Here is a 19,734-nt window from a genome sequence, read left to right as displayed (position 1 = left end):
TTGAAGTGTGTAAGTTTTTCCTCCAACCGAGAATACCATTGTTTTCTATTTGAAATGCCAACCAATAAATCCCAAAGATTCCAACCATTCTGCACCCAAAATGAGTTTTCAACCCAGCACATTCAGTAAGAGAATGACCTGTACAATGTATAATCTTGTATTTTTAGAGTCACACCCATGACACGTTTGAAGGAATAACGGTCATGTGATGCGGTAGTGAATTTCACGGGCTCGATCAGTTTTACAGGCAAACCCAGTTGTTCAACAATGTGGGGATTCAGGAAGTTGCATGCGGCTCCGGAATCAATCAGGAAGGTAATGGACTTAGAGGAAATGGAGCATTTCAAGCGCATTGGTCTACCTATATTGATACCAGGGATTGTAAAAAGCTCAAGCATGTGACAAGAGGGTTTTTAGTTGGCAGTGGTTTCATCTCAACAATCATGGAATTTCAGGGAATCATCCTCAGACAGAGTAATGTCAAGCAGTACAAGCAGTGACGTTTTGCATTTGTGGATAGAGGTATAGGGCTTGGTACAGCCAAAACATTCATTTTTTTTCTTTTTTTATCATACACCTCAGCTGGTGTTAGGTGCTTAAATGGGTCTTTAGGCAGTGGGGTTTTCCTTGTTGTGGTTGTTTGTGATAGGTTATGTATGGAGGAATGGGAAGTGATGCTAGTGGATGGGTAAGGACGGGGAAAATTGGGGTAGATATAACATTTGGTGTGAAGCTTAGTTTCTAAAATTTTGGCCAATTTCTGAGCTTTGTGTAAAGATTCCAGTTCAAGAGCAAGAATGTCGTAGTGAATGTCCTCTTTTAGACAACCCAAGAACACATGGTTCAATTAGTTTTCAGTCCAATCAGTTACCCAGCAAGAAAGCCTTGTGAAATCTGCCATATAATCATCCACATTGATCCTTTGCTGAATGTGGGTGAACCAGGATTCAATATTTGCAAGATCACCGTCCCCGAATCGTTGTAGCATCATTTTAACAAAAAGACTCCACTTGTCTCGATCATACCGCTGCTCAAATCCTATCAGCCAGATTGAGGCATCAACTTCAAAATTGCAAGCAGCCACGAGTACCCATTGATGAGGGGGTACCTTATAGTAGTCAAGGTAACGTTCTGCCATGGCTAACCAGCCGTATGGATCATTGCCATTAAATCGTGGCAGTTCCATTTTAATAGCTTTAAAATGGGGATGGGGGTTCTAGAGAGGTGGGTTAGTTAATATGGAAGGGGGGTGGTGAAAAGTCAGGTGCTGTAGAGGGAATTAAGTGGAAGGATTGTGAGTGTGCTGAGAAAGAAGGGAGGGTGTATGGTGTAAAAAGTAAGGAAAAGCCATATTGATAAGGGGTAGGGTTGGGGCGGCTGGTTGTAGTCGTGGGAACAGAGGTAGGTTGAGGGGTGGTGGTGTAAGTGGGAAGTAGGGCTAGGCTCAGGGAAAGTGGGTTGAAAAGGCCCATACTTAACGACTGAGCACTGAATGGCCCAAAATGGAATGAAATGAAGGGGATGGATTAAGGTTACAGGGACGGGGACCGAATGATGAAGTGGTCTGGTGTTGAGGTTAAAAGGGTGATGAAGATGGGCTGGGTGTGTGTTGAGTGGCTGTGTGGGTGGAGGTATGGGAGGGTAAATGGCCCGATTTGAGGAGTCAGAGTTCATCAAGCATTAGGGATTGAAAAGCTACAAAATTTGAGGTCATATTGTTTTGAAAAGCTGTGTTGGAGGTGGTCAAGGTTTCGAGAGATTTCTGGAGGTGGGTGTGTTGTGTTTCCACGGTAGAGATTGAGTCACCCAAGTTGTCGACTTATGTTTGCAGGTGTTTTTTATGAACATCAGCCGCAGCAGCGATGGCGTCTGGATCAGAGATGGCAGAGTGCGTGTTTTTGCCCATCGAATCGACAAGCTCTAATACCAATTGGTATGCCCAATCGATTCAGGTTGGCTGAAAATGATAATTTTAAAAGAAAAAAAACAATGCATGAATTTAAAAAAGGAAAAGGAAATAAGAGTTAAGGAAATAGAGGCAGCTTTAATTCATCATTCATGGTCCTTTTCTGTTCTCATTATTACATATTTATACTCCTTATAAAAGGGAAAAACCCTAGCTACTTGGACCTAAGGAAATAAGGCCAGTACGGGCCAGTTGCAAAAGGAGAAGTAGTGGGCGCAAGTAAATGGGCTTAACAAACATCATGTCCTCTTGGTGGCTCAATTCTTTTAGGAGTGCAATCTGAAAGACACTGGGATCATTTCACTGGCATTCGTGGTTACAATCACTGCACTCACCAATTGGTCGAGGTGGTGGTTCTAAAAAGGGTCGTGGTCACTATTAGTAACCACAACAACAGCATGCCAATCCCTAGGGTTTTGATTGGGCAGACCCCAACCTCTTCACCATCCTACGTCGCAGGCACCACAGTAACCCAATTATCCCTATTTCTCTCCAAATTTCGCTCAACTAAATTCTGCTGCCTTTGGAATTTTGGGCCTAGCAAGTATCCCACTTGCAACACCAATTAACACATCCAGGCTAGCTATCACCAACGTTACTCTGGCTAAAGACATTCCGACATTTTTTTGACTTTATGCAATCAATACACAATAATTGGTATCAATTTTCTAAAAATCGACCTAGGCAATGAAGGCCCGCTGCGATTTAGTGCAAATTGTTTCGAAAAATGGGTCTGAAGCTAGGCGGTTTTTTTTTTAGTAATTGTGTGTGTGTGTGTGTGTGTGTTTTTTTTCTTTTTTAGTTTCATAGTGGTATACTTATGGAAATGGTGCACCTAATTTAAAAAGGATGGATTGACTACAAGTTCATCCAATTATGAAATGAATTGGAGCAGTTTTGAGGGGATATATACAAAGAAAAGAAATAAACTAGATACAACAAGGTTAAATAATTTAGTCTATGTCAAACCAATGCAAGGATCATGAACAAGAAAATTTTAGTCTATCATCCAAGAATACTTTTCATTATGATTATATGCTTACTGTTTTTTAAATATTGAACTTGTTGGATGGATGTACTTTGTGTATTCTTCTATTTCTATTTTTGCATTTTATCATTTTTTTATTATCCATAAAAGTATAAATTTTTTCGTTAAGTGTAAACAAACACTTATTTACAAGATATATAATAAATTTACATAAATCCGCCTAGGCACTAGGTCCCTGCCCACCAGCCAAGCGCTAGACCCCTGATCGCCACCCGACTAGACATTGGCGAATCCACAAAGGGACCTGGGAGGTCCTAGGACCCCTTGAAGACGCTTGAATGGTTGCTTGAAATTTTCCGAGGACCCTTCGTAATTGGACAAACTCTGTGCAGTTACAGCAGCGGCATCATGATGGGGAAGAAGACCGCCCAGAGGGAGAAAGAAAATTTGCCCATTTCAACCTTGGCCCAAAACGCACGTTTGGCCAAATGACTAAAACTCTTTTTTTTTTTTCTTTTTTTTTTCTTTTTTTTTTTTTTTAAGTTTAAACAACGGCAAAACGATGCCGTGTGCTTCGATTTTGTTTTAATTCCCCAAGGCCTCCATCACTCTTCTTGAATCCCCATACCTTACCATCCCTTCCCCCATCCAAAACCTGAAATCCCCAATTTTCGCATATCCAATCCTCAATTTCCCAATTCTCATAATCCTAAAATCCCACCCAATCTCATATTTTAATTTTACTCCAATATCATATCTCAATTTGTTTTAAATCTCCACACCACCACCATTTGGTTCAAAATTCAAATAAGATTTTTTGGTATTCTAATCTAATCTCAACTAAATTATATTATATATTGGTGCAGATTTTATAATCTATTATTGATATATTTTATTTTTGTATACTCATTTAATTATTGGAATTTTATTTATTGATTAATTGGTATATGTTTTTGTGTTTTTTTTTTATTAATATGTAGTGTATAGATAAGAAATATGGAAAAAAAAATTCAAGCCAAAACCAATATCACGATCTATTTGTTTGGATAGTTCAAGTTCAAGACAAAATGAGTATGATATTCATTTGAATAATCTTGAGAGAGACCCTAGAAAAAGAATTCGAATGAAGGATTATTCTCCTAATATTCAAGATGAGGTTCAAAGATCATATTTGCAAATGGAACATTTTTAGACTATGAAACTTTGTCATAGATGTTTGAATTAGATTTTATAGCTTGTAATGTTGTTTTACGTATGATTCATCAATAAAATGTATTATAATTTAACTTTTAAATGTTATTTTAATCTATAAATTTTTTTACCTTTGTTATTGGAACTTCCTGAGTTTAAAATTCTAAATCCTCCATTGCGACTAGCGCCTAACGTTTTTTAAAACCTTGATTGTTATGTTGATAGTGATACTACCCCATACTACCCACCACTTGACGAGTAACTCTTCTAGGAAAAACAGTTAAGGGGAGTACTTTTCAATCACTATTTTATGCTAGTAGATTTTGAGTTCATTTCTTATTAGGGTAAACTATGGGAAAATGTGTAGATTAAATTTTGTAAATTAAACGATATGAAAGTTAATTATTAGATTACTACTTAATTGTTGATTAACGTGTTTATTTCTTATTAGTAACACATTATTTAATTTATAAATTTAATCTAAACCGAACCCAAAACCTTAATTTATTTCTACATTGGCAGTTAATAAGGCCAACTCGCGGCGAACAGCCTGTAAAAAATCTACAATACCAAATCACCCTCCGAAACATCACAAAATTACAAATCACCCACTCTCTATATAATATGCCACCCAACGGCGCTTTCTCGAAACACACAGAAAATTCGAACACTAAATACTCTCTCTCTAGAAAGCATAACCGTCTTATCTGTTTCTCTAACTACCATGCGACAATGGCCGTGGCTTCGTCATCGAGAACAAGATCTGACATGTACAAGCATCGCAAATCGCAGCCGTTCTTTTCCTCTTCTTCGTCGGGCTTCGCGTCGTCCACCTCCTCGAGCTTCTCCTCCGGGTCGTCGACGTTCTTCGCGCGCTCCACCTCCCCGACGCGCATCTCCATGTACGCCCACTCTCCTTCCCCGCCGCCGTCGTCGTCGTCGTCCGTACGATTCGCGAACCGCCCCGGCTCTCCCGGCCGTTCGATTTCCGTGAAGAATCAGTTACCAAACCGCAAGAACAATGACAGCAACAGCGACGCCGGCAAGAGAACGTGCCTGTGTTCCCCTACGACGCACCCTGGCTCGTTTCGGTGCGCCCTGCACAAGAACTCGCCACCTGGCGGCGCCGCTCACCAATCGCATTGTGGCGGCCAAAGTTCGTCGTATCACTCGAGTATCAGCCTGAACTACAGAAGGTCGGCGATGAAAAATTCGCTAGTGAGAATCGGAGGAGTGGAAGGCGATTTAGTGAAGAGGGCTTTGTCGGCTCTGATCAGGCCGTCGTCGCACAGCCAGCGCCGCCGGGTGGATTTTCAGCCCAAGCCGAGCCGGCTCTCCGTAATGTCCAAAGCTTCCGACGACGACGTTTAAGTCCTGAATGGTTCTCGGAATATTGCTTGTATATTGATGTTGGGAGGTTAGGGTTTAATGGAGCAGTTTGGAGATAGGAGCGAGTTTTACCGGTGAGTTGACTTAGGAATCGTTCATCGTGTTTTTTTTTTTTTTTTTTTTTTTTTTTTTTTTTGTAAAGGATGATCGCATGGTGATAGTACTGTAGAATCTTGGATGAAGAAATATTTTTATTTTTCTTCGGATTAGGGGTTTATCAGATTTTTCTTTTTTTTGGATTTCATTTGTAAATTTGATTTCATTTGTGAAAAGGTTTTTGCTGATTAGCTTTGATTTGTCGTGGACTCATGGGTTTTGGCTTTGTTTTGCGATGGGTGGATATTTGGATTTTTATTCATACATTTATTTTTAATTTTTACACTTTTTTTTTTATTTTAAAACAAAATATAAGTATGATAAAAGAAGAGCGAAGGAAATGAAAACAAGAAAAAACAAATCAATTTTTATAATATTAAAGATGTGGTAATCGTTTAGCCGTTAGATCTTGTCGCATTGACACCACGTGTCTATTTAATAAACCATTAGAGTGTAGCCATCACACGTACACAAAAAAATGGATTTAGGGGATGAAAGGAACTAAGGAAGCTAGCCGAGAAAATTCGTCCAAGTGTTATGCTTTTTCATCACATTACATGTAGGTAAAGAATAGGGCTGGGCATTTTAAGAAAAAAAGAAGTCGAATGAACCGTCCAAATCGCACCGGCAGGTGGTTTGGTTTGGTTTGGTTTGGATTTTTTTTGTTTTTTTTTGGCAATTAAATCGAACCACACTGATCTTAATCAGTTTACAATTGGTTTTCAAAATTCTTAAGGTGGGGTTAACCGCGCCGATTCTCGTATATTTTATTTTATTTTTTATTCATAATTAATATGTGTAGTAATATAAATAGTTAGTTATTTACGAGTTACCATATTCCACTACAAGAAACAAAACTTATTTAGTTTAATAGCCCCTTTGAAGAAGAACAGGGGGACCATTTGGAGAAGGCAGCAACTGCTGCTTTGGTGTTCTCCTTGGGTTGCTTCATTTGTGCTTTCATTTGAGCAATCACTTATATTGATGCTATATTCTGTAGCTTTTATAAGAGAAATTTATTATCCATGATTTATTTTGTAATAATAGACTAAATTTTCTTTTCACCCAATTTTTATTGACATAGAAAGTTTTATTAATATTAAGGCTGGATGGAGGTTGGTTTGAATTAGGTTTGAGCCAAAACTGAAACCAAACCAACCCAGTCGGTCAGGCCAAAATCGTAAACTAAAACCTACCAAGCTGGTCTAAAATTGATCAGGTCAGTTAACAGAGAATGACAAGTCGATTTGGGTTGGTTCTTGATTTATGGATGTCCCATCTCTTCTCCAGACATGCGTAATCCTTTTCCAGGCCCTACCTTGTATCTAACTCCTTTCCAATTTCAACTAGCAATTTAGTAAAATAAAACCAAACAACGAGGAAGGAAGTGGGGGGAAAGCAGCTATTCGCTCTGGGTTAAAAGCAACAAATGGGTAAAAGCAATGACAAAAGAAAACAAATGGGTCCACTTTAAAAGGAAAAAAAAAAAAAAGAAATTAAACAAATGTATTTTTTTTTTATTTGAACAATCAATATGATATACATTAAGAAAACATTTGTTTGACTTCGCTAGAATTCACTGGACTGAACTGGCTTACCAATTCCTTTTTTGGTGCGAGAAGGGATTGAGATTAATGAGACTAAATCGGACTATTGCCGATTAAGTCTTTCGCTAGTTGATCTTAGCTAAGCCCCTCGAAAACTTCGGCATTGCTAATCCCGTCTCCACCACCAACGTCTCGCGAACACAGTCACCAAAATCCTGCCTTTTTGCCAATCTCCATCGTCCTGCGAACCCAACCCCCTATTTGATTCCCAACGAACCCACAACCCAGACTTCCCGACGAACCGACGAAAGAACACTTAATCGATATGTGGAAATGGGTTCTCCATTTTCATCGATTGAGTTGGAATTAGACCCCAGAAAACAGAGATAACAGTCTCTGCCTGAAGAACTTAGGATCCAAGAACGATCTTTGCAATTTGAGATCCCTCTGCTACCCCGCAGCTCATGCGCTAAGTGCTTCTGTAGAGGCGAAACAAAATGAATACAAAGGGAGAGATAGGAGAAGGGACAGTGGTACAAAGGTGAAACAACAGAAAAAGAAAAGGGAAGGAGGAGACAGTAGGCAGAGTAAAAAAGGGAGGGAAAAGGAAGAATGGAGGGAAACAGTGAGCGGAGTAAAAAATTAAAAAAAAAATAGAGGTATAGAGATCAGAGACACTGTTCTAAAAATCCCCGCCTAGGTTATAGGCAGCTGGCCACCACCCCAATTAATGCTTAGGCATTTGAAAATTAAGAAATGATGCCTAGACCTGTTGAGGCACCTGTCTAGCCCGTTCAGACCTGCCTAGACACCCGCCTAGCCTATCCAGACCCGCCTAAACACCGCTTAGGTTGCAACTCACTTAGATAGAAAATAGATAACTTTCCTTTTGCATTTTATTGTTTCCAATAAATTGTAAGAGATTTATTGAACACTTAAATAAACGCACATTATATGTTTGCCCCCCATGTTTTCATTATGTTCTAATACTTCACAATATATATGTCATTCTATTTTCTAGTTTATGATGAAATTATATATTTTTTAAATATAAACAGACACTTATTTAAACAAAATACAATATATTTACTTAAATCCGCCTAGTCTACCTAGGCACCAGCCTAGTCTTCGCTTAGCCGCCTAGGCGCTAGGCTCCAGTTCGCCGTCCGACTAACGCCTAACGTCTTGTAGAACCTTGATCAGAGAAGAAGATGAGTCTAGAACAAATGGAAAATGATAAAGAAATAATAAAATATTGATAGATATAGATTAAATTAATAATCAAGTTTTAACATATATAAATTAAATAATATAATATTAAACTGCACTAAACGCTTCATGAATCAGTCCAACTTAGTCTATTCAAAACCAATCTAGCTTAGTCCTTAAAGCTAGTCCAGTCGAAGATAGTCCAGTGCAACAAAAGTACCTTAAAGGTAGGGGGTAAGCTTAGCCTCACAATAATAATGTGATTTAAATTCGTCTTTGACGAGAATCAAATCTAAAACCTTTTACTTACAAGTGAAGAGTAATACTGCTAGATCGTAGTACTAAGTAGCAAACAAATAGGTTGAAATACTTGGATACTCACCAGCGAGTACCAAATATGCTAACCTACTTATGTGGTAAACTAAATTGAGGACACCTAGTATTCTTAGAATTCTTTTAAACACCCGCCCAAACACCTTTAAACACACAACCAAACACCTCATTTCTTCTTCCCTACAACTTTTTCACCCTTTTTCCTTCATCTTCCTTTGCCTACACCAATCACCACCATGGCTACAATTTATCATAATTGCGAATAAACAAAATGAATTCTTTTCAACATGAACAAAATAAGACCCATATGGAGATGGGAGTCACCATGTTCGTTGTCCTTTGCACATTCGACAACCATCCTCACCCACCACCATCACCAGTCACCGTCTTTCATCCGCTTTCGAACCGATGATTAATTGTATCCTGTGAAATCGTTGAGTAATCGAATTCATGGCACCTGTAAAAATTGTTCTTGGTCTGTGCACTGGTTTGGTCGAATTTGCAGAGGAAGGGCTATGACGGAGGAGAGAGGTAGGAGGATGAGGATGGGATTGACGGAGTAGCTGGCATACAGAAAGTAGGAAGAAGATAGGTGTTTGGTTATTAGGATAACAAGGATTTAGGTGTGAGTTTTAAAGATAGGTGTTGGACAATTATTGGGTCACTTAATAAGTCAGTAAAAATTAGATACTGACAAGACAGTACCTAAGTGTTATCCCTTCACAAAAGCAGATGAGTACCCAAAGCCAAAAGTAGATGGAATCAAACCCAAGGGAAAGTAGGAAGAAGATAGGTGTTTGGTTATTAGGATAACAATGATTTGGGTGTGAATTTTAAAGATAGGTGTTGGACAATTATTAGGTCACCTAATAAGTCAGTAAAAATTGGATACTGATAAGACAGTACCCAAGTGTTATCCTATCACAAAAGCAGATGAGTACCCAAAGCCAAAAGTAGATGGAATCAAACCCAAGGACTCATCCTCACGAAAGAAGATGAAATCAAACCCAAAAGTAGGTTATGAGTTTGACAGTTAAGTGAAAGCAAATGAAAAGGAAATTGACTCTTAAACATGCAGGTCGATTTAGTTAATCGTTGACTGAGAATTTTAGAAACCATTTATCATACTGATTAATATCGGTGTGGTTCGGTTTAACCACTGAAAGTTAAAAAAAATAATAAATAAATAAATAAATAACTAACTAAACCAAACCACGTTATCGGTGCAGTTGGGCCAGTTCAGCCATTTTTTTTTTTTAAAGGAAAACTAATGAAAATGGCTTGAAAACTTTAAGTTTTAACAATAAAAACAAAATAAAAGGTGAAGTGAATAGTACCCAGATTGACTTTCTAGTGAAAAAATGTGATTTTTCGTTAAAGTGAATAGTACCGAGAGCTTTTTGTTAAAGTTCCCTTTTTTAAATGCCCAGTCCTAGTTAATAGGTCATTTAGATGATTAAGGATTACCTATGCATTTAATTAAATCTTTTATGAAAAAAAAAAACAATTGAATGAATTAAAAATTAAAACTTACCATTTCTGCTTCGTTAATTCTCTCTCCTTAATTAATAATTAATTGCCATCTTTAATTTCACATTCTCATCCAGTCCTCCTATAAGCTGCAGGAAGAACGAACTTGAAAAATAAAATTTGATGCCCACACCACAGCAGAAAAAGAGAGGAAAATAACAAGGGACGATGGTTTTCGTTCTCCCTCCAATGCCCTCTTTGGTTTTTGGCTCCGCCTTCTTTTTCTTCTTTCTATTGCAATGTCGTTACATATAATCATGCAACCTTAATTTGCGTGCTTTTCGGCCTCTTCACCTGGATTTCAAAAGATCTGTTATGATTATGAAATTCTTTGGTCGGATATACCCTTCATCTCTTAACCCTAAATCGTTGATCTTTTCCCCAATTGCCTACAAATACTCTGCCCAGATTCATTTGACCTTTCACGCTTTCAATTTTCATCAATTCGTGCCATTTTGCTCTCAACCTAGAAAAAGAAACCAAACTTCGAAACCCAGAAAAACCTCCAAACCTTCATCAATGGCCTCCAACACTTTCATTACCAAGCTCACCGAGGAATGCAACAAATGCCAAGACTTCATTGATCGAAATGCTACCCTCCGATTTGAAGGTGATTCAATCGCCACCCACCAGATTCTAGGACCACTCTTTAAGGACGACGTCCCAAAAACCATCACTGAAATGTTAAAGGCCCACTGCCTAAAACCCTTATTCCACGGGTATGATTGGTCGAAGTGGGAATCGACCAAACCCCAAAAGGCTTGGCCCTTAACCCCTACGACCTGGGCTACTTGGGTCACCCGAATGAAGCCATACTTCAGCGATGAATGGAAGACTCTCAACATCCTTGACGCCATCAAACTTTCAACCATTAAAATCAACATGGACTGAGAGCTTCTGATGGCCGCCATAAGTTTCTGGTGTTCGGCCACCAATACTATAGTTCTTCCTCTTGGCTCTATTGGTCCAACTGTGCTGGATATCACAGCCATACTCGGCACTTCTTCTTATGGTCTCCAAATTGATACCACTCTTTCTCGGTATCAATTTGACCTAGACCTGAAAACAGTCTAAGTGTGTCGTCGAATTTTTAACAAAGAAAGATTCGGATGCATCAAAAGAAGATGTGCACAAACTGTACAAAAATTTCTTCAACTACGGCACCTTAATCAGCCACTTTGCTGGCTCAGATGATGAGGATCTCAAGAAAAGAGAGCACGAGGCCTTCTTGTTTTACTAGTACAATAAATTCATCTTTTATATCAAGTTAAACAAGTGTTTAGTCAAAAATATGCCAATGGCTATGTCATGGCCCTTAGCGGCCATCATCGCCAACCTCACTCGGTGTTTGGCCGATGCCATTGTTAGGAAAATCGATCCCTACCAGAACGGCCCACTCTGGATTTTTCAACTCTGAATGCAGGTCTATTTTTCCATGTTGAGGCCAGAGATCCTAAACTTCAACTTTTTTTGAAGCGATGGGTTTTCAACTGGCATCGCACCCCATTCTTACTTACTCAGTTGAAGACTTCTTCAAGTATTTCTTCGGCTTTGAAGATCTGTCAGACAATCAATTTCTAGTCTACCGCCACCAGAAATATGTCTTCCATCAACCTCCCCATAACGTTATGGAAGGAAAAAGACGAAGCCGACCTTCGACAATCCTGGGGGTCATTTACCCTAGCTCCTTTTGATTGTGATGCTCAACGAGCTAGCTAGGAAGTCTACCATCCCCACATCGTGGCCCGTCAATTGGGATATCTTCAAGGCTATCATGTCCCACTCTTCACTTCTCGCTTACTCTTGAGCTGAGAACGCTTTTCCGGCTCCTTGAAGAGGGAATGTGAAGAAGCCAAGCAGGAATATCAAGAGCGATGTACCAAATTCCGCCATCAGCTGAATACTCTAGAGACTTATTGTACCAGCAGCTTCAGCCGAAGACACTTCAAAGAAGCTTTTTGGCCATCGACCAAAGAAGACGCTTGCTCCAAAATCCAAAGAAACGGCTCAAGGTATATATATTTTATTTCTTTGTTCATTTATTCAAACTTAATTCTGACTTAGGCTTAGTTTATCCAGGTGGTCGTGCAATAAAATGGGTTGATATGGTTGCGATAGCGTCAACCAAGAAGAAACTCGCTCATCCTCCAAAGAAGGCTGCAACTATCGCGGCTCCTTTAGCCAAAGAGATAACCACTCCAACTCCAGTAATGGCCACTACTGCGATGTTCGCACCGAGCAAACAACCTCGCCCGAAGGCCGAGACAACTGGTAACATTGCCCAGCCCTAAAAGCGTATCAAGAAAATAGCAAAGAATGGAGAATTGAAGATTCATGTTATCTCAAGTCAAAACATAGAAACAACCAATCCTAGTATCCCTCTCTTTTCTCCTGTTATCCAGGTCTCGGCAAAGGTACCACAAAACCCTTCGAGCCCGACCATAGGCCAGGCGATCGTGGTTCGACCCATTATCCAAGCTAAACCAGTCGTCGCCTCAGTGGTCGAGGAACTTGCAACTCCAGAGCTCGTCGTTGCCTATGCTGATGTCCGCCCAACAGCTGTTACTCTGGAGAAGGCAGCAATCATCGCCTAAAGAAACCTTTCCCCCAATCCAAAGAAGAATCCAGTAACCGTCTTGGAGGAAGAGGTATAATAATTTCCTTTAATAATGTTCTCCTTTCATTTTGACTGGATCTCCCGACTAACAAACAATCTTCTTTATGATCAGGAGAATAAGAATGAAGTACCCTGGTTGGTGTGGAGTCTTCGACGGGTTGAACCACCTACTACAAGTCCCTTGCCTCTAGACAAAGGAAAATATGTCACATCTTCTATGGGTGATCTCCAACCCGCGGTCGAGGTGGCTAGTCAGTTTGACCCCCAAGCAGCCGAAGTAAGTTCGGGACATAAAGTGGCACCTTTTGTTGAACCAGAAGCAACGACAAAGACACCGGTTCATCCCCAGGATCAGAACCTCGACATACCTCCTCAGGAAGTCTCTTCAACCTTCGTAAGACATCAACATTTTCTTTTATTAATTTCCTGCCTTAGAACTCTAAACAAATAAAAACATTAAATGCAAGGTGCCCAATCGATCATTTCACCAAAACATTTATGCGTCGAAGGGCGTTATTTATATTTTCTAGCCATCAAACATAAATAACCTCATCGGCTGCATGAATTGAAAAATTGCCTTAAATATTGGGCTTGGCCATTGAGCTCTCTGGCTTCGATCAACAAACCAGCAAACATGACTGAAGTCTTTTCTTGTCAAGTCTAAAATAACTTCTTTCTCTGTCATCCTCTTAAACTCTCGTTTCTCTAACAACTTTTTTCTATGCAGCCTTCATGGGAAGTCAAGCTTAACGCCTTTCTCTCCAACACTTTGAGGAGGGCTAGGCCTTCTGCAACACCGGCCAAATGTAGTGCCCTTGCCAAGCTGCAGGAACTTCTGTCTCTCTCAGCCTCACAAATCTTCCAACGCAAAGGCCCAACTCTGTGGGAAAATGCTTGAATGACCTTGCAGCTGACGGCTTGCTGAGCAACGAAAATGTTGTTCATCTGTCAACTGTTCTGGAAAGAACTCAACAATATTTTACTGTTTTTGAGAAGGTTATCCTGACAGATGATGACCTCAAGGCTACAATGGTCGCTCACGAAACTATCCGACCAAGGCTCGAGGCAATAAAGGCAAAGAAAGAGAAACTGGTCAACCTTGATCGTCAAAGTGCCGAACTTCATCGTTAGAGGTCGTCCGTTACTTCTAAGCTCGAAAAGGATTTTGAGTCGAACAAACCTTAACTAGCAGAGTATGCAGCTAGCTTGAAGCGGATATAGCAACTAAAGGCTGACAAAACAACTCGACAGGCCAAGGTTACAATGGGCGAAGTGAAGTGGCTAGAACTGAAAGCCACTCTTGAAGCTTTTCTTCTTTCGACTCCCTAGAATTTTCTAGTGCCAACTTATGGGCCGGTTGTTTTCTTTTTGTAATTTTGTGTGTACAATCTTTGAAATTTAATGAAACAAATCCTTCATTATTGCATCTCCCAAGTAGCCAGATAATATTTCTTTAAGAATTTCCCATTGATCAGCAATTTATGAATTAAACTAGTTCGATCCTTGAGGTGGTATGCCCCATTGCCGAGAACTTTATGGACGATGAATGGGCCTTCCCAATTCGGCGACCATTTCCCGAATCTGGGATCCTTAATCCCTACTAGTAACACGGTTTGCCACACTAAATCACCTTCACCAAACGCCTTTTGCCTAACTCGTAGATTATAAGCTCATTCGACAATCTTTTTTTGCACCACTAGTAAATTATAGTCATCAAGCCGAGCTTCCTCCAAATCCTCCAATTCTTGTCCCATAGCCTGACTATACTCGGCACTGAACAAACTGCTTTGTTCAATAACTTGAAACAAGTTTATGCTTAGCTCATTTGGTAGCATCACATCATGTTCATAAGTTAACACATATGGGGTCATCCCTGCTGTTGATCGAAGTGAAGTTCGATATGCGCATAATGCCTTGTTTAACTTTAAATGCCATATACCAGGCTTTTCTTTTATCATTTTGTCAAGGATACCGATTAAAACTTTATTACTTGCTTCGACCTATCCATTTGCCTGTGGGTAATACGGCATAGACTGTTCGAGCCAAATTTTTAAACTTGCTATGTATTCTTTAAACCTGTCGGTCATAAAAATCATGTCGTTGTCCGGTATACTTGTTTCTAGTACGCCGAATCTCGTCACGATGTTTTCTTCTACAAAATTGCAAACTTCTTCAAATATTAACTCGGCATATAATTTTGCTTCGACCCACTTGGTGAAGTAGTCAGTCGCTACAAGTATCCATGCAACTTTTGCAGATCCCGAATACGGCGTAATCTTACCAATTACATCCATGGCGCATCCTCTGAACGGTCATGGCTTGGTAACCCAGTAAAGTAATTCGGTCGGGACCTTTTGTATGAGCCCATGGATTTGACATTGTACACAACCTCGCATGTATTCAATGCAATCCTTTAACGTACCAAGCCAAAAATAACCATGTCGGCGAAGCAACTAACATGTTTTGCATTCAGATTGATAAGCCCTGCATATTCCTTCGTGTACCTTTGTAATAGCTTGAGCAGCCTCTTCTGGGCCGAGGCATAATAACAACAGACCGTCTTCACCTTTTCGGTATAGTTCATTCTGATACATGATGTAATTTGTGGCATGTACCCTTGTTTTGCGGTCGTGTTTGCCACTGGGATTATCAAGATACTGCATAATTAATCTTCTCCAGTCATCTGGTAATGTCTCGACCTCGCAAATATCTATAGGATCTTCTTGTTCCAACAATGAAGGTAGGGACATAACTCATGTACAAATTACATGATCGTGTTGGATAACTTGTTAATTAACCAAGGCCGGGTGTAAACATCGCACTACTGGTATGACCCGGTCCAATTCACCGCAGAAGTTGTGCTCCGAAGGCTATTTATGCCAACTCGTCTACTTCAGTATTTCAAACTCATGAGATGTGCTTGAATGTAATGCTTGCAAATGATTCGGCTAATAGTTGGCAACCATATGATAGGGCGCCAGAGTATAACTCATGCAGCAAAAAGTCTCATTGAGTTGGTTAATCACAAGTTCTGAATCACCGAAGACAAGCACGCCGGCTGCCTTCAAGTCGTGAAGGACATTAAGGCCGATGACGAGGGCTTCATATTCGGCCTGATTTTTTGTACAGTCAAAATCCAACTTGAGAGAAAAATACCATCAGTAATGATCAAAGGACTGGATGATGATTCCAACACTAACTGAGGTCAAGGTACTAGAGCCATCAAAATACATCGTCCAGTAATTATCACGTGTTTTCACCATGCCAATTTCGATGTCGTTGCCCCTAAAACCATATGGAGAAAGATGTTGAGCTAAGAAATCGGCTAACACTTGTCCTTTGATAGCTTTTTGGGGCATATATTGCAAACTAAATTCGAACAGCGTCATTGTCCATTTCCCAATTTAGCCTTTTACTATCAACCGAGTGAGCATATAGTGAATAACATCTGTCTGGGCAATGACCTGAGTAATGGAAGGGAGCATGTAATGCCTGAGTTTAAAAGTAGCAAAGGACAAAGCCAAACAAAGTTTCTCGACGGCTGAATAATTTATCTCAGCTGAGTTAAGATTTCAGCTAAGATAAAAAATGGCATGCTCCCTCCCAGTGTCGTTGTCTTGCGTACGAAAATAGCCAATGGATTCCTTAACAGCCGAGATATACAACTTAAGAGGTTTACCGCGCCGAGGTGGCACAAGGACAAGTGGGGTGGTGAAGGAGACCTTGATTTACGTGAAAGTGTCCTGATGTTATTAAAGCCATTCAAATTTGTCAGAATCCTTAAGTTTCAAAGACGTGGAAAAAACCTTCATTTTCCCCGCAGAGTTAGAAATGAAATGGCATAGGAAATTGATTTTGCCGAGTAAGGATTGTAATTGCTTCTTGGTTATTGGGGGTGGAGCATCAATGATCGCTTGAGCTTTATTCTCATCTACCTCGATGCCACAATGATGTACAAGGAAACCCAAGAAGTTGTATGCCGATACACTAAAGGCGCATTTGGCAGGGTTCATTTTAAGGTTATGTTTGTGCATATGAAGGAAAGCTCGCCAAAGATCCTCTAAATGTGTTCGACAATGCTTTGATTTGACCACAACATCATAGATATATACCTCAAGACTGTGCCAATCAAGTCATGAAAAATGGTATTCATAGCGCGTTGATATGTGGCACAGGCGTTCTTAAGTCTGAAAGGTATGGCGACCCATTCGTAGGTCCCGAGTGCCCCGGGGCAACGAAAAGCAGTTTTGTGAACATTAGCCTCAGCAATGAAAATCTGGTTATACCCAGCATGGTCGTCCATGAAAGATAACATCTCGTGGTTTGTTGCAGTGTTGATTAGCAAATTTGAAATTGGCATTGGATATTCGTCTTTAGGGGTTGCCAATTTCAAATTACGAAAATCAATGCAAATATGTAAAGCACCATTTTTCTTTAAAACTAGGACAATATTCACACCATTTGGCGTATCGAGCTGTCTGAATAAAACTGGCTTTCAAAAGTTGAATGAGTTCATCTTTTATGCCGAGCTGAACTTTGATCGAGAATCATCGAGGAGGTTGGTGGAAAATTTTACAACCAGCCTTAATTCGTAATTTATGCTAGACGAGTGTTCGATCCAGACCAGGCATCTCATGGTAACTCCAAGAGAAACAATCTTTAAATTCTTCAAGCAGTTTACAAAGCCCGACTTTCATAGGTTAGGGCAGCAAAAAACTAATTTATAAAGGTCGAGGGTCATCGGTCATTCTAACGTTTACTTCATCCAATGGATCTTTAACTTAGGGCCGACTGTCTTCAAGCTCAGCTGTGCAGCTTGGACTTTATCAAGTAACAAGACTGGACCATTGTCTTCTTTGGTGAAGAAAGCCTTGCGAGTTCACTCCTGATATTTGATGCAGATGTCTCTTGTGTCCAGGTAAACATCTAAATGCACCACGAGCTCTTTTTCATTGGTTGTAAGGCCGAAGAGAGAAACAGTTGAGAAAACTTCAAAATGGTACCGTATATATTGGAGATCCTCAAGAGAGAAAGAAAGATCGACAGTATCAATATCAGTATATGGTTTGACCTTAAAGCTGAGAACTCGAGCCTTGCGTACATGTTGGAACCTAGCCTTCATTCCCGAATCCGACCACTTTTGGATGATCTGTTCGACATCGGGGCATGTTAATGTTAGGTCAGGAGACTTTTGGCATGCTTTTGGCAAGCCATACAAGTCATTAGCTGAATGCTTTTAGTGAAACTCCTGTATGCATTCCAAAGCTTCGCCGAGAAACAGTAAGTGGTAATTTCGTCTGACTTTAATTAATGGCTCTTGTGGGGGTAGCGAAGGAAGTTTACTTTCGGCTTCCTTTCGAAAGTTCTCGAGGTGAGCTTTCATCTCCCCAGGTCAAAGAAGGAGTTTGATTCGCTTCTCAAACTCTTCAATTGTGGTTTCAAAATCGTGATCGATTACCTTCTTTCCTTAAAGCAGCTCAGTCATGATTGCCAGAGGTTGTCAGTCTTCTTCGTTACCCACTATTTCTTTCGGCTGCCATTTGGTAGCTAGGGTAGCATGGGCTACTTGTCGGTGAGCCATATAGTTTATTCTCTGACGACGGCATTTCTGCAATTTGGATAATGCGGTATACGCACCGGTAGGGAAGATGTAACTATACCAACGCTGATCATGTGACTCAGGTGGCTTAAAAGTTCATAAGTGAACTTAAGCTGCCAGAGTTGCGTGCATAATAATCTTCATTGTCAAATGGCTCGTCGAAATCAATTCGTCTTCTAGTCGAAGACAGCTTGTTATTCTATGTTTAAGGGCCAAGCCTATTGAAAACTTTCTGGCATTGGCCTACACCGAGCATTTTTTTAGATGTTGCTGCAGCTACAGGCCCCAATTGTGGTGCTTCTGCCCAAAGTGGTTGTTCCTTCGACTCAGTTATGATAACATTTTATTTGCACCGACTACATAAAACCATTGGCCTGTTAGTTTCCTCTGTGCTGGAGTCTGACATTGACTCGACATAAGCTGGGTTTGAAAAGTATTTGCGTGGCTCGTCCGAAGATAGATCAACTTTCAATTGTGGCTGAGAATTCTGTTTAGGGATGTACTGCGTCGGGATGAATTCAGCTTTCCCTTTTCTCTTGTCCGTAGGTAGATAAACATCTACATGCTTACTGTTATCAAAGGGAAATGATCAGTGTCAACAACCTTTGGAGGTTTTTCAGGAAACTTGAGTTTGCCATTATCAATCCAGCTTTGGATGGCGTCGCAAAATATGACACAATTATTTGTCGTATACTTGTTTGAGTTGTGGTATTTGCAATACGTCTTTCCTTTCAAATCTTTGGCCTTGGGAATATTATACTCGACACCAGTTTCTTGCCAGCTTAAACCTCATAAGATATTCCATTGGTGACTTGTCGGATTATTGAGCCATCCTGGCCAAAGAAGAGATTGACATTTCCATTCCTAGCCGATATAATTTCTTGACTAATTCCTCCCAGCTTTGGATGGAGTTAGGTGGGAGGTTAATGTACCATGAGAACACTGAGCCAGTTAATGAGAAATTGAATAGTCCTAGTTAATGAAAATCATTGTTAACGTCTCCACATTGAGCGGTGAATCGAGCCCCGTGTTCTAATGAGGATAAGGATGATTCTCTAACGAAAAGGCTAAAGTCTAGAATCTTAAATCCCTTATGATACTCAAATCTTTCTACAAATGATGGACATGGGTGAATGAATTTTTGGAACATCGGCCCCTTTTGTAAGGCCGAATCAATTATTTTTTGGACTTCAACCATGTCAACAAACGTCGTTTATGCCCCTCAATCAGTTCTGACCGATCTGCTGCTTGGTTCACCATTTTTTTCTA

The 19,734-nt window shown here is 40.1% G+C and overlaps 1 protein-coding gene across 1 annotated transcript; it reads left to right on the top strand.

Moving 5' to 3' along the window:
• The first annotated feature begins 4,773 nt into the window (after positions 1-4,773).
• On the top strand, positions 4,774-5,907 carry LOC103930830 (putative protein TPRXL). The gene has a single exon (XM_009340215.3). The coding sequence runs from the start codon at positions 4,878-4,880 to the stop codon at positions 5,514-5,516; it is 639 nt and encodes a 212-aa protein (XP_009338490.2). The 5' UTR covers positions 4,774-4,877; the 3' UTR covers positions 5,517-5,907.
• Positions 5,908-19,734: the final 13,827 nt, after the last annotated feature.

Source organism: the organism of the source record quoted next, unplaced genomic scaffold (assembly GCF_019419815.1).
Source record: "Pyrus x bretschneideri cultivar Hongxiangsu unplaced genomic scaffold, Pyrus_bretschneideri_v1 Contig20, whole genome shotgun sequence".
In the NCBI taxonomy this organism is placed as follows: Eukaryota; Viridiplantae; Streptophyta; class Magnoliopsida; order Rosales; family Rosaceae; genus Pyrus; species Pyrus x bretschneideri.
This window is presented reverse-complemented; position numbering and strand designations above follow the sequence as displayed.